This window comes from Pogoniulus pusillus, chromosome 6, assembly GCF_015220805.1.
Source record: "Pogoniulus pusillus isolate bPogPus1 chromosome 6, bPogPus1.pri, whole genome shotgun sequence".
NCBI classification, from domain to species: Eukaryota; Metazoa; Chordata; class Aves; order Piciformes; family Lybiidae; genus Pogoniulus; species Pogoniulus pusillus.
In genome coordinates, this window is record NC_087269.1 from 18,440,445 (window position 1) to 18,453,693 (window position 13,249).

Genomic DNA, 13,249 nt, shown 5'->3' on the forward strand with positions numbered 1-13,249 from the left:
TCCTCGCCCAACTGACGCCCCCTTCCCTGCCTTGACACCAGATCTGGCTCGTTAACATGTCTGGAATGAGCGTGAGCCTACCCAAGGGGCATACTTGGATTCCCAGGTTGGAAGATTATCTCATTCAAGCACAGGTCTCTCAAAGATATATAAGCAAAGCCAGCGTGGCGGGCTCTGCAGAGGTGGCCTGAGCACTTGAGAGTTTCAGACATATAGGAAGCATCAAACAAACATCAGCAAACATGATGACGATGAAAGTAGAAGAGCTGGTAGGTACCTTCATTTATTTCTTTTTCTTTCTAGACTGTCATTATATCAGACAGAGAGAGCCAAACTTTGTGGATCATGAAGGAGATTCAGCAGGTTACCAGCACTGCTGTGATCTAGGTGCAAACTCTGTATATACTGCATGTGATCCTCTTACATCCTCGCATCAACTTTTCCTTGGGAAGGGGGCTCACCACTGATACTACTACATAGCTGTTTGGCTTTGCATCAGAACATAGAAGAGACTGACCAAAATATAGCTATGTGCTTTCCTTTGACCTTGATTGTATTTATTTATTTATTTATTTAATAGACACTAAGGTTTATGAAGCTAAAGAAGCTATGAGTGTGTGATCACACTGAGTAATTCCAGTCTAGTAAGGAAGAGGCATAAATGCAGGGAAAGCCAAGAAGGCCTGATTTAATCAATAAACTGGGAAAAAGGGAAGGATCTAGCAAAATACTGGAACATCATGCAGAAAGAGTTTTTATTCCCAGATGACTGTGTTAAGATGTTAACTTCCATACAGCCTAACAGTTAATGCTGTCTTAAATTCTGAGGCAATGCCCTGACAGTTTCTCCAGTGTTATACTCTATAATGAACACATTTTTACAAGGTATTTGAATGGAAATGCAGTTTAGGCCACATGAATTTGCTGAAACACTTTCAAAACACACAACAGTACCCAGTAAGTTGAAGAGGTTGTCTCTTTGCACATGTGTAACTGAGCATCAGAAATATTTCTGAAAGCTATTGAAAGCTGTGCTGCTGCTCAGCATCGCTTTGCTCCTGCGTGGGAGCTACTATTGCTGAGTGCTGACAGCACTGGGTAAAACCAGCCTTGAAAATACTCAGCAACCCAATTTAACTGCACTGGATGTGTTTCAATGAAAAGAAAGTCTCTCCTCCCACTCTACCTGCTCAGTTCCCCTGCTCAACACTCTCAGGGTGCTGGTGGCTGGTTGGCTTGGCTCTTTCCACCACAGTCTTTTACAACGTTCTGAATGATCCTGACACACGCTAGCAAGTGAAGAAATAAGAAAATCCTGAACAAAAAGGATGCTTCTCACAGCTCTTCAGCTTTTGTCACTACAACAGCAGCCTGGCCCCAGCCAGCCAGGGAGCTGAAGTGTGAGCTGGCCTCATGGGTCTTGATCCAAGTCCTGAATAAAGCAGAGGGGCTGCTGCGTGGATGTGGGCAATCTGCCTGCAAGCAGGATTGCTCTAACCATTCACATATATGGCCAACTCAGGCACAGGCTGAATGAGGTCTGCACTCTGTCACACACTCCTAGAGCAGGACAGGAATGACATGCAATTAGCCACAGGGTGACTACTGCAGTCACAAAACTGCTGCTTATATTATACCATGTTTGCTTTTACAGGTGACTGGGAAGAAAGCAGATGATAAAGAGACTGGCAGCTTCCTCCCCGAGGACTTCAAAAATGGAGAGTACGAAGCTGCCGTAAGATTAGAGAAGCAGGAGGACCTAAAGACCGTCCCTGAACACTCACTGACCCGAGGTGATTTGAGTTATGAGAAAGAGAAAAAACGAGAATCTGAGGTAGGCTCTTGGGCTTTGTGCTTGGCTTTTTACCACCCTGCACTCACATTCTGCTGCAGCCTGTGCCTCTAAGTTAGAAAACACGCATGGTAGGCTAGACAAACCCTTGGGAAATCACTACCAAAGGAGCTTTATCTAAAGCCCAGCAAAGGCCATGGAGATCTGCTGACTCCTGTAAGCCATGGAAGCGTGCAGTAACACTGAAGCAGAACCCAAAACTCCCCCTGTTTGGCCACTTCTAACTGAATTCCTTATGACTTCCCCCTGTCCAGAGTCACCTGCTGCTGGCTGCTAGCAAATAGAGGAGGGACACAATTATAGCTAGTAAGACACTGTGCACACCTAGTGACTGCCACCCAAACCACCCATCCACAGTCCACTCAGCCAGCATAATTACTTTCCATTAAGTCAACGATCTACAGAACAAACACTAGATGCAGAGAATAAAAAGAAAAGGTGGAAATAACTTGAGTAAGAATTCACTTAAGAAACTCTTATACCACATACCATAAAGAGTATCACCAATACATTTATCCTTAATGATACTGTGGGACAAAAATCTGTCATCTGTATTCACCCCAAGTTGCCCCTTCTTTGTGAATCCCCCTCTGAAGTCAAGGACACACTTCATGTAAGCAGAGCCTCAACGACTGCATGCAGACATGCTTTTCACAAGCAGGTCTTAAACATTTAGTGAACTGGTCCTCCAAAGATACTAAAGACATTCTTCACAGCTTACCGAAATGTAACGCTTGCTGACTGAAATGCTGAGTAGAAAATTTGCTTTTCACTTAAGAGCATGTTTGTCATCAGAAATTATTAAGCTACAATAAATCAGGGCCTGTATTATAAAAGTGGTTGAAGAAAAAAATGCTTTGTGGAAATCAGCTAAAAGTGCAGGGACTTCCCAGATTTCATAAGCAGCATGTGAGATTGTTGGGCCAGAAAGGACTGCAGTGATGCTCCAACTCCTGGCCTAACACCAATCAAAAATTCATGCCATTCTAGCCCACAAACACAGGCTGAAGCAGCCTGTAGAAAGAGGTTCAATGTATATAGAAAACAATAGATGATGTAGAAATTCTCACAGACTTAGTAACATTCTAATCAATTAGGGCCTGGAACACAAACTCTATGAGGAGAGGCTGAGGGAGCTGGGCTTGTTTAGCCTGGAGAAGAGGAGGCTCAGGGGGAACCTCATTGCTGTTTACAACTACCTGAAGGGAGGTTGTAGCCAGGTGGGGGGTGGCCTCTTCTGCCAGGCAACTGCCAATAGAACAAGGGGACAGTGTCTCAATTTGTGCTGGGGGAAGTATAGGCTGGATGTTAGGAGGAAGTTCTTCACAGAAAGAGTGATTGGCATTGGAATGGGCTGCCCAGGGAGGTGGTGGAGTCACCGTCCCTGGAGATGTTCAAGAAAAGACTGAATAAGGCACTTAGTGCCATGGTCTAGTTGACTGGATAGGGCTAGGTGCTAGGTTGGACTGGATGATCTTGGGAGGTCTCTTCCAACCTGGTTGATTCTATGATTCTCTACCTGTAAACCTCAAACAACGTATTTCAAGATTCATCCAGTCTTCACTGAATTCAGGTGAATAATGCTGCTTGCTATCCTGCCTGAAAGGTTGCACTCCACTCACCTTGCGGGCTTCCTTGCTTTGTTTCAGCTGAAGAAGAAGAAATTAGAGGAGAGATCAAAACTTGAAAACTTGGAGGATCTTCAAAAAATTATTCAGCTGAAGAAGAAGAAAAAATGCAGGAAAGTGAAAGTGCCTATTTTAAGGGAACCTGAACCAGAAGTTGTTGTAAGTTATTCCAAAGTTTTTTGTTTTTTGTTTTTTTTTTTTCCTCCCCTCTCTGGGAAAACATCGATGGGATTTTGTGCCACACACATTTATGCCCTGTGTTTTTTCTTTCTACTAGACAGGACCAGTGGATATAGCCACATTCTTTAAAGCTGCGCTGGAGAATAAGTTACCAGTAATCGAAAAATACCTGTCAGACAAAGGAGATCCAAATGTCTGTGATGAGGTACAATCTTCCTTCTTACTGCAGTCTGTTACTGAGAAGAGATTATTACAGAGCAAAATAACTTCACCACTGGGTTTCATAGCTTCCACACTTATAAGGAGAAAAAGAAAAGGGTGGGGGGAAAGTAAATAAACACTGGAGGTTTTGCATATCGAGATGTATAGTGATAAAGAGGCCACTGGAACCCTTCAAAATATTATTATTAACTCAAAAGAATCTTTAGATTTAAAATAAAATTGTCAGTGCCCAGGAGACCCTGTGACTTTTTCTAACAGGTGATCTTCCAATGCTGCAGATGAAGAGGTAAGAAAGGTGTCTGCAGAATGACAAAAACTGTGACGGTGCCACATGCTCCACAACGCATGAGCTGCATGTGCAAAACACAGTGCAGCGTGTTGGATGGGGGAGCTCAAGAGGCATCACCTCAAATTTGAATGCCATGCTGCAGATATTTCTCACAACCCTTACAACACTGGGTAGTCAGCCATTAGGCTGCTATTAAAATTCAGCAGATTTCAGGTCTCAAAAGTATTAGTCTGTGGAAATGAATCAGCATCAAGTATATATTTGCCATCATTCTAAGGAGCAGAGAACCGATTTAAAGCTAACTCTTTGTGCCGTGTTTAATGTTTGACTTTGCTTGTTTTAATTGCCAGTACAAACGCACTGCATTGCACAGGGCATGCTCTGAAGGACACCTAGAGGTAGTGAAGAAGTTGGTGGAAGCTGGAGCCAAGCTTGAACAGAAAGACATGGTATGAACCCTGGCTTGCACATCTTTCACAACATTGTTCATTGTTTTACCAATGCCGAGAGAAGCGCTATAGGAGTGCTTCTCTGTAAAGGAGGAGCATTAAAAGGGATTCCAACGCCTTCTAAGGTTATCCTTAAAATACCACTTTGAGAAGAGGTTTCAGGAGGGGGCATCTGTGTCCCTCAGCCAAAATAGCTGCTGGAAAACACAGGAACTAGAGGAGCTTGTTGGCCAGTCGAATGCCACAAACAACAAATCCTAATGTAGAATAGAAGAGCTGAGATCAGTCTAGCACATCAGCCCTATGAGCAAGTGTTGGAGATAGCAGCGTCTCACACATGTACCCAGGGCTCAGCACAACGTGGTATACGTCCTCCACTAGTATTCCAAGGCTGTGTTCGAGAGAGACTTCTGCACCTCCAGGATGGCAGCCACAAGAGTAGCTGAGCATCAACAGCTCCTGCAGGTGTTTTTTTTGCTCCTCCTCTCTCAGCTCTCTGTCCACTTAGTAAACAGTTGGAACTAGCCAGCCCTGTTCCCCCTCTCTCAACCTAGCAGTATTCAAAGAACATGTAAGTAACAGGAAGAACAACACCCAGGGCAGGATCTTCAAGAGACATTCCATCCCTACCAGCAGATCTGAAGGCAGAGAAAGTAAATTTTGCAGAGGAAAAGTGTTCTAATTCACTTTGTGGATTTGCATAATTCGGGTGGGGTATTTTTTGTGGCTTTTGTGGGGGCTTTTTTTGGGTTTCACTGTTTTTGTTTTAAGAGAATTGCTCTTTCCCTCAAGCTTCATTTTCTATGCATTTTAAAATGAGAGAAGACATTAAAAAAAAAAAATAACTAGCACACACCAGCTATATACCCAGCTAAAAATAACTTCTAAGTTGACAGAATAGACAAAACACTTCTACACTCACAGCAGTATTACCAAGATCTAAGAGCAATATGCAGGGAGTGTGAAGAGTGAGAAATTGTGGTACTAAAGAAATTAGGGCAAATTAAGCAAAAGCTGTTACTAGAAACAACTCAGTGATCCCAGGGAAGTCCTCTAGGTCATATTACACAAGAATGATTTTGGATTAACTTAGAAATTTATTAAAATGGAATAATGTGTTTTTTTTAAAGTAATAGTGAATTGAATTTCCATTTGTTTTCCCTGCTGCAGCTTCAATCTACAGCCCTACACTGGGCTTGCCGGGGTGGGAACCTGGATATTGTGAAATTCTTATTGGACAAAGGGATAAACAGAAATGCAAGAGACAAGGTATGTGTTTCTATGTCTGCAGCTTTTTAAATCAAGAGGTGAAAGAGCTGACTCATGCCAATTTTCAGATGGTTCTTGAAGTGATCTTTACCTGTTCCATGGCACTTACTGCTTCCTCTTCCCGTCCCTCAGCTGCTTAGCACCCCTTTGCACGTGGCTGTAAGAACAGGTCGGTACGACTGCGGGGAGCACCTCATTGCCTGTGAAGCAGATCTCAATGCCAGAGACAGAGTAAGTGCCAACTCACTATCAGGTAGCATTAAGCTGCTGTCTGCCCAGACAGTTTCACTTGCCTGTGAAAATCCTTAGCTACTTGGCAGGGGCCTGGGCTGCGGTGCTGGACTGGTGTGACTTACACTGTGGTCCATGTCTTATGTCTGTAGGAAGGAGACACACCGATGCATGATGCTGTGAGGCTGAACCGCTACAAAATGATCAGGCTTCTGATTCTGCATGGAGCAGATCTAACTATAAAGAACTGTGTAAGTAACAACTAAAAAAGACAACAACAACAACAAAAAACACCAACAACAAAAAACCCAAACCACTACCAACAAAATAATCCTGCATGAAAACAAACAAACCAACCGACCCCCCCCCAAAAAGAAAAACAAACAATCAAAAAACCACACAGTAATTCAAAATTATTTCAACATTCAGAATTTAGAGATGCTTCAGAGGCTTGCTGGGTTCAAGGCTGGGAGAGACTCTTGTGAGCAAACTGAATAAGATCACACCAGAGTTAATTAAAACAGAACTCACACAGGAAAAGTGTAACTTAGGGGAGATGAGGAGAAACCTGTAGCTCTTCTAAACCTAGAACACACCAGCCCAAACAACATCACATCTTTCTGTGATTTTAATGTGCATGTACACTAATGCACGCAGTATGGGTAACAAACAAGAGGAGCTGGAAGCTCTGGTGCTGGAGGGAAACTATGATATTGTCGCCATCACTGAAACGTGGTGGGATGGCTCACATGATTGGTGTGCTGTAATCAATGGCTACAGACTCTTCAGGAGAGACAGGCAAGGGAGAAAGGGCGGGGGAGTGGCTCTGTATATTAGGGATGCTCTGGATGTCATGGAGGTAGAAATCAGGGATGATCAAGTTGAGTCATTATGGGTGAGACTTAAGGCGAAGGCCAACAAGGCTGATATCCTGGTTGGAGTCTGTTACAGACCACCCAACCAGGAAGAAGAGGTTGATTTATTACTCTTTAAGCAACTGGAGGCTGCCTCAAGATCACCTGCCCTTGTTCTGGTGGGCGACTTTAACCTACCAGACATCTGCTGGGACTTAAACACTGCAGAGAAGAAGCAGTCTAGAAGGTTTCTGCAATGTGTGGAAGACAACTTCCTATCCCAGCTGTTACGTGAGCCTACCAGGGGGGCAGCCCTGCTTGACCTGCTGCTCACAAATAGAGAGGGGCTGGTAGGGGATGTGGTGGTTGGAGGCTGCCTGGGGTCCAGTGACCATGAAATTATAGAGTTTTCAATACGTGGAGAAACCAGGAGGGGCATCAACAGAACCTCCACACTGGACTTCCGAAGGGCAGACTTCAGCCTATTTAAGGAACTAATTCAGAAAGTTCCTTGGGAAATAGCCCTTAGAAACAAAGGGGTCCAGGAAGGTTGGACCTGCTTCAAGAAAGAACTCCTGAAGGCACAGGAGCAGGCAGTGCCACTGAGCCGGAAGATGAGCCGACGAGGGAGGCAGCCAGGCTGGATGGGCAGGGAGCTGCTGAAGGAATTAAAGATTAAAAAGAGAGTGTATCACCTTTGGAAAAGAGGGGAGGTGTCCCAGGAGAAGTTCAAGGAGGTTGCTAGGTCTTGTAGAGGAAAAATTAGAGAGGCAAAAGCCCACTTGGAGCTCAGGCTGGCCACAGCTGCCAAGGAAAATAAAAAGTGTTTCTTTAAATATATGAATAGCAAGAGAAGGGCCAAGGACAACCTCCAGTCCTTGTTAGATAGAGAGGGGAATAGAGTGACAAAGGATGAGGAAAAGGCAGAGGTGCTTAACACCTTCTTTGCCTCAATCTTCACTAGTGGGACAGGTTGTCTCCAGGACAGCTGGACTCCTGAAGTGGTGGATGGAGTCAGGGACCAGTACAGTCCCCCTCTAATCCATGAGGAAGCAGTAAGGGATCTGCTAAGTCACTTGGATCCTCACAAGTCCATGGGACCGGATGGGATCCACCCTAGGGTGCTGAGAGAGCTGGCAGCTGAGCTGGCCAAGCCACTCTCCATCATTTATCAGCAGTCCTGGCTCACTGGAGAGGTCCCTGAAGACTGGAAGCTGGCCAATGTGATTCCCATACACAAGAAGGGTCGTAAGGAGGAGCCAGAAAACTACAGACCTGTGAGCCTGACCTCAGTGCCAGGCAAGGTCATGGAACAGGTCATCTTGGGTGCCATCACAAAGCACCTACAGGATAGCCAAGGGATCAGGCCCAGCCAGCATGGGTTTAGGAAGGGCAGGTCCTGCCTCACCAACCTGATCTCCTTTTATGATCAGGTTACCCGCCTGGTGAATGTGGGGAAGGCTGTGGATGTAGTCTACTTGGACTTCAGCAAAGCCTTTGACACTGTCTGCCACAAGAAGCTCCTAGCCAAGCTGGCAGCTCATGGTTTGGACAGATTCACTCTGTGCTGGATCAAGAACTGGCTGGATGGCAGAGCTCAGAGAGTGGTGGTGAATGGTGCCACGTCCAGTTGGCAGCCAGTCACAAGTGGTGTTCCCCAAGGATCAGTGCTGGGCCCAGTCCTGTTCAATATCTTTATTGATGATCTGGACGAGGGCATTGAGTCCAGCATCAGTAAGTTTGCAGATGACACCAAGCTAGGAGCAGGTGTTGATCTGTTGGAAGGTAGGAGAGCCCTGCAGAGGGACCTGGACAGGCTGGATGGGTGGGCAGAGGCCAATGAGATGAGATTTAACAAGGCCAAGTGCAGGGTTCTGCACTTTGGCCACAATAACCCCAAGCAGCGCTATAGGCTGGGGACTGAGTGGCTGGAGAGCAGCCAGGAGGAAAGGGACCTGGGGGTACTGATAGATAGTAAGCTGAAGATGAGCCAGCAGTGTGCCCAGGTGGCCAAGAGAGCCAATGGCATCCTGGCCTGCATCAGGAATAGTGTGGCCAGCAGGACAAGGGAGGTTATTCTTCCCCTGTACTCAGCACTGGTCAGGCCACACCTTGAGTACTGTGTCCAGTTCTGGGCCCCTCAATTCAAGAAAGATGTTGAGGTACTGGAACATGTCCAGAGAAGGGCAACGAAGCTGGTGAGGGGCCTGGAACACAAATCCTATGAGGAGAGGTTGAGAGAACTGGGCCTGTTTAGCCTGGAGAAGAGGAGGCTCAGAGGTGATCTTATTACTGTCTACAACTACCTGAAGGGACATTGTAGCCAGGTGGGGGTTGGCCTCTTCTCCCAGGTAACCAGCAATAGAACAAGGGGACACAGTCTCAAGTTGTGCCAGGGTAGGTATAGGCTGGATGTTAGGAAGAAGTTTTTCACAGAGAGAGTGATTTCCCATTGGAATGGGCTGCCCAGGGAGGTGGTGGAGGCACCGTCCCTGGGGGTCTTCAAGAAAAGACTGGATGAGGCACTCAGTGCCATGGTCTAGTTGACTGGCTAGGGCTGGGTGATAGGTTGGACTGGATGATCTTTGAGGTCTCTTCCAACCTGGTTGATTCTATGATTCTATGATTCTATGATTCTAATTACACAAATCATATCCTGAAAAGATAGGTACTCCCTTGCTGCACAACTCCTGGGATTCAACTACCCAGCAAAGATCTTAGCTTGCCAGAGAAATCTCCTTTCTGTTAAGCCAACAGCAAGTCTAAGCTTTACATTTGTATGACTGACTGATAACCTGACTGTTAGGCAACAAATCTCCACGCCCCAACAGAGCTTCAGTCCAAGAAGCCCCACACCTAATTCTGCTTATAGCCAGGGCAGCAGCTACAGATGCATTGCTGGAGCTCTATGACCACTTGTTAAAACATAGCATATCACAGACCTTTTCTCCCAAACTCCAACCAAGCAGCAGTAGGATGGGCAGTGTTTTACCAATGACAGTCACCATCCTTGATTGGCAATCAATCAAAACTCAATCTGTACAGCAAAAGGACTCTGATCTCAGGGAGGCAAGAATAAGTCTGACCTTGGGTGTCACATCAGGCAGATGCACTGTACAAATATTTAAGTGAGAATGGAATCAGTAATCACTGGCTGAAATTAAATCTTGCTTCCTCTGATTTTTAACCAGCAAGGGAAAACTCCCATGGATCTTGTTCTTCAGTGGCAGAATGGCACCAAAGAGATATTCAACAACCTGAAAGTTAATTCCTGTAAGAACATCCAACTAGGCAAGCTCTGAAGAGAGAAATCTTTTCACTGCTTTTAAATGCTTCATATGATCCTGGAGAACAGCTGTGAATATAGTATTTTTATTGAAACTATTTATGGTACTGAATTATTTGAGGCACCTTCACTGAGCACTGAAAAGCAAAGCTGCAAAGAAATGATTTTAAAAGTCGAGTGTTGAAAATTCCACTGATTCTGAAATAACTTTATTTATTACTATTTATTATTTATTTAAAACATCATTTTTAATGATTCTCAGTGTTATTGTGGCTTTGAGCTTTACATCCCAAATGCAATCTTTGACAGCAACATAAGTCCTTTTTGTCTTAGACAGCAAGTATTTCCAACTACACTAGCAACTTCCCTCAAGCTCTCCAATAGCTCTAAATAGTGAATATTTGCAACTGTTGCCTTGTCTCTGCCAAATTCTTACCACTAAAATAGTATGTTACATGAATGTTGATATGTGTAAGAGCAATGGAAGAAGGTGTAGTGAGATGTCAAGTGGATTTAAAGGAGCAGTTGAGTAATTTGGTTTATGTGCATTTTGGCAACTGTGGTTGATGAAGAGCTCGAGGACTGAGCTCCAACCATCCTGTAACCATCCACTGCAGGATTCAGATGTAATGTTATGAAAGTGAGAGGAGAGAGGATCAGGAATGTGACTTTTTTTCTTAAGCCAGACTACTGTGAAATCCGACTGAAGAATGCAAAACCAGATGATGTATATTTGTACATTTGTACTGCTTTCTCTGTACATTTTGTACTGATCTATTTCAGATTAAACACACAGAGTGTTTCTTTTTACTTGCTGGAGCAGTTTGTGTAGTGATCAATGTGCACAGGGCAGCTCTATTTCTCTACATTTCACATTTTGGCCTCTGTAAAATTCTTGAAAACAAAAAGCCTGAGCTGCCTAGAGCGGACAGCCCTTGAACTACTTCCCTGCCACTGTTCAACAAATGCCATCTCTTGTTAAATGAAAACACATACACAAACCCAGAAATACCAGTACCTGAATGTAAAACAATGTTAGTGTCATTACTAAGCTTGATTTTAAAATTCAGTTTCTTAGCAAGTCAGTACTTACTATGTGGAGCATGAGACAGCTTCAGTTATCCATGCCAAGAGAGATTCCAAGTCCTGCTAGGCTAGGCAGGCACCTCTTCCTTTGAAGCAGAACATCTCAACATGGCCATGAGCAGGAGCATCAACACTCAATCTCACTGGGACATTACACACTGCATTCAGTGAAACCCCCACGGTGTGGCCTCCCAGCAAAATATACCACAGGCTCCCACATGCCTTTACCAACTTGTGCCAGTTGGCTTCTACCTGGCCAAAGCAATGTCCTGGGCAATGAGGTGGGATCAGAAGGGGACAGCAATGAATAGTGGTTACTGGAGTGCCAGTTGTGAAGACTAAAGTGAATTTACAGACACCCCACAATGATCCAAACAGAAGAAAATGCCTACTTTGTCTGCAGCCAGCTACCCTAGACTGAAGCAAACAGCTTTAGACAAATTAGACTTTTCTTACACAGATGCTGTAACTCATTAATGTCACCTTGCCAGCCATAAGCTTTATCTATGAACACACTCTTCCCCATACAAGTTATGGCATACCTCTGCTTGCTGCCCTCCTCTGTGAGCCACTACCTCACTGCTTGTTTCTGCACAATTACCCAGACACTGGGAGCATGCCTTGCAGGAAACAGATATTACATCAGTGCTGGCTAACTCTGTTTATCATACTAACCAAAAAAGCATTTCAAGTTTTCACACACCGAAGTGGCCAGAACAACATGCTTCAGGAAACCTGGGGAAAAGAAAACTTTCAGTCTGTTTCAGAAGTGCTGTATCTCCTTAAAGAGCAAAGCAGCAGACCATAAACCAAGCCAAACAAATAAAAATTATCTCAAGCACTTCAAAGCCTCTTCCCAAGAGCTAGTTACCAAACAACTTCTGTCATGCTCAAGGTAGGTTAGTTTCTAGCCAAGGCAAGATCCTCATTAGTGATAGGATGAGAGGAAATGGCTTTAGGTTGCACTAGGAGAGGTTTAGATTAAGAAAAAATTCTTTACTGGGAGTGGGCAGGCATCCAAACAGGCTGCCCAGATGGAGGAATCACCATCCCTGGAGGTGTTAAAAAATCATGCAGATGTGGCACTTCAGAACATGGTGTAGTGGGTGTGGTGTGATGGTGGTAGATTGATGTTTGGACTTCAGTGCAAAGGTCTTTTCCAGCCTTAGGGATTCTATGATTCAGAAGATAGCAAACATTTTGCTTCTTCTCAGGCTAGAGCACCGTTTTGGAGGTAAGGACATATATTATGAACTGCTGTACAGATATTTAGCTATACATCCCAGTATCTGTATTAATATAGACTCAAATCACAAAGACAACAATGTATAACAACAAGGTAAAGGAAGAATATTATTTCTTAAATGAAGAAAAAGCTGTTGTTATTTACACTGTTATTCTACTGAGAACTTCATCTATTCTGACGAGTCTAGAGACTGTCCAACTGCAAGATTCCTGCAATATATCACATGGTACAATTTCCACTTCTCACATTGCTGTCAGATGTAAATATAGAACTGGAATATCCACAGTAAAGTTGGCTGAAGAGTACCTTGAATATGTTTATATTGGTTTAATTAAAAAAAAATAAAATCACCAAAACTTCAGTCAACATTTGGAAGGGCTCTGAAAATGCTCTGCTGAGTATAAGTTGTTAGGATTGCCTTTCTGGCACAGATTAGGTTTACTGAAGCATTAACAGGAAGGAAAATGGAAAGGCAAGAAGCAGCAAAATGAACGTTCTCCTCTACAGCTCTGCCAGACAATGACATAAAGAAGGAAATGATGCTGTAAAAATGTGGAGACTGTTAAGGCCTAGGTGAGACAGCTGTTTTGCTGCAACTGAAATATACCACACTAAGCACACAGTGTAACCTTGGGCTCTTCTTCCTTATCTGTGGTA

At 44.2% G+C, this 13,249-nt stretch overlaps 1 protein-coding gene across 1 annotated transcript; it reads left to right on the forward strand.

Annotated features, from left to right (window-relative positions):
• The first annotated feature begins 242 nt into the window (after positions 1 to 242).
• Positions 243 to 10,306, forward strand: ANKRD1 (ankyrin repeat domain 1). Its single transcript, XM_064145620.1, has 9 exons — positions 243 to 269; positions 1,655 to 1,834; positions 3,502 to 3,639; positions 3,758 to 3,865; positions 4,522 to 4,620; positions 5,791 to 5,889; positions 6,022 to 6,120; positions 6,273 to 6,371; positions 10,166 to 10,306. The coding sequence occupies exons 1-9, from the start codon at positions 243 to 245 to the stop codon at positions 10,274 to 10,276; spliced, it is 960 nt and encodes a 319-aa protein (XP_064001690.1). The 3' UTR covers positions 10,277 to 10,306.
• The last annotated feature ends 2,943 nt before the right edge of the window (positions 10,307 to 13,249 follow it).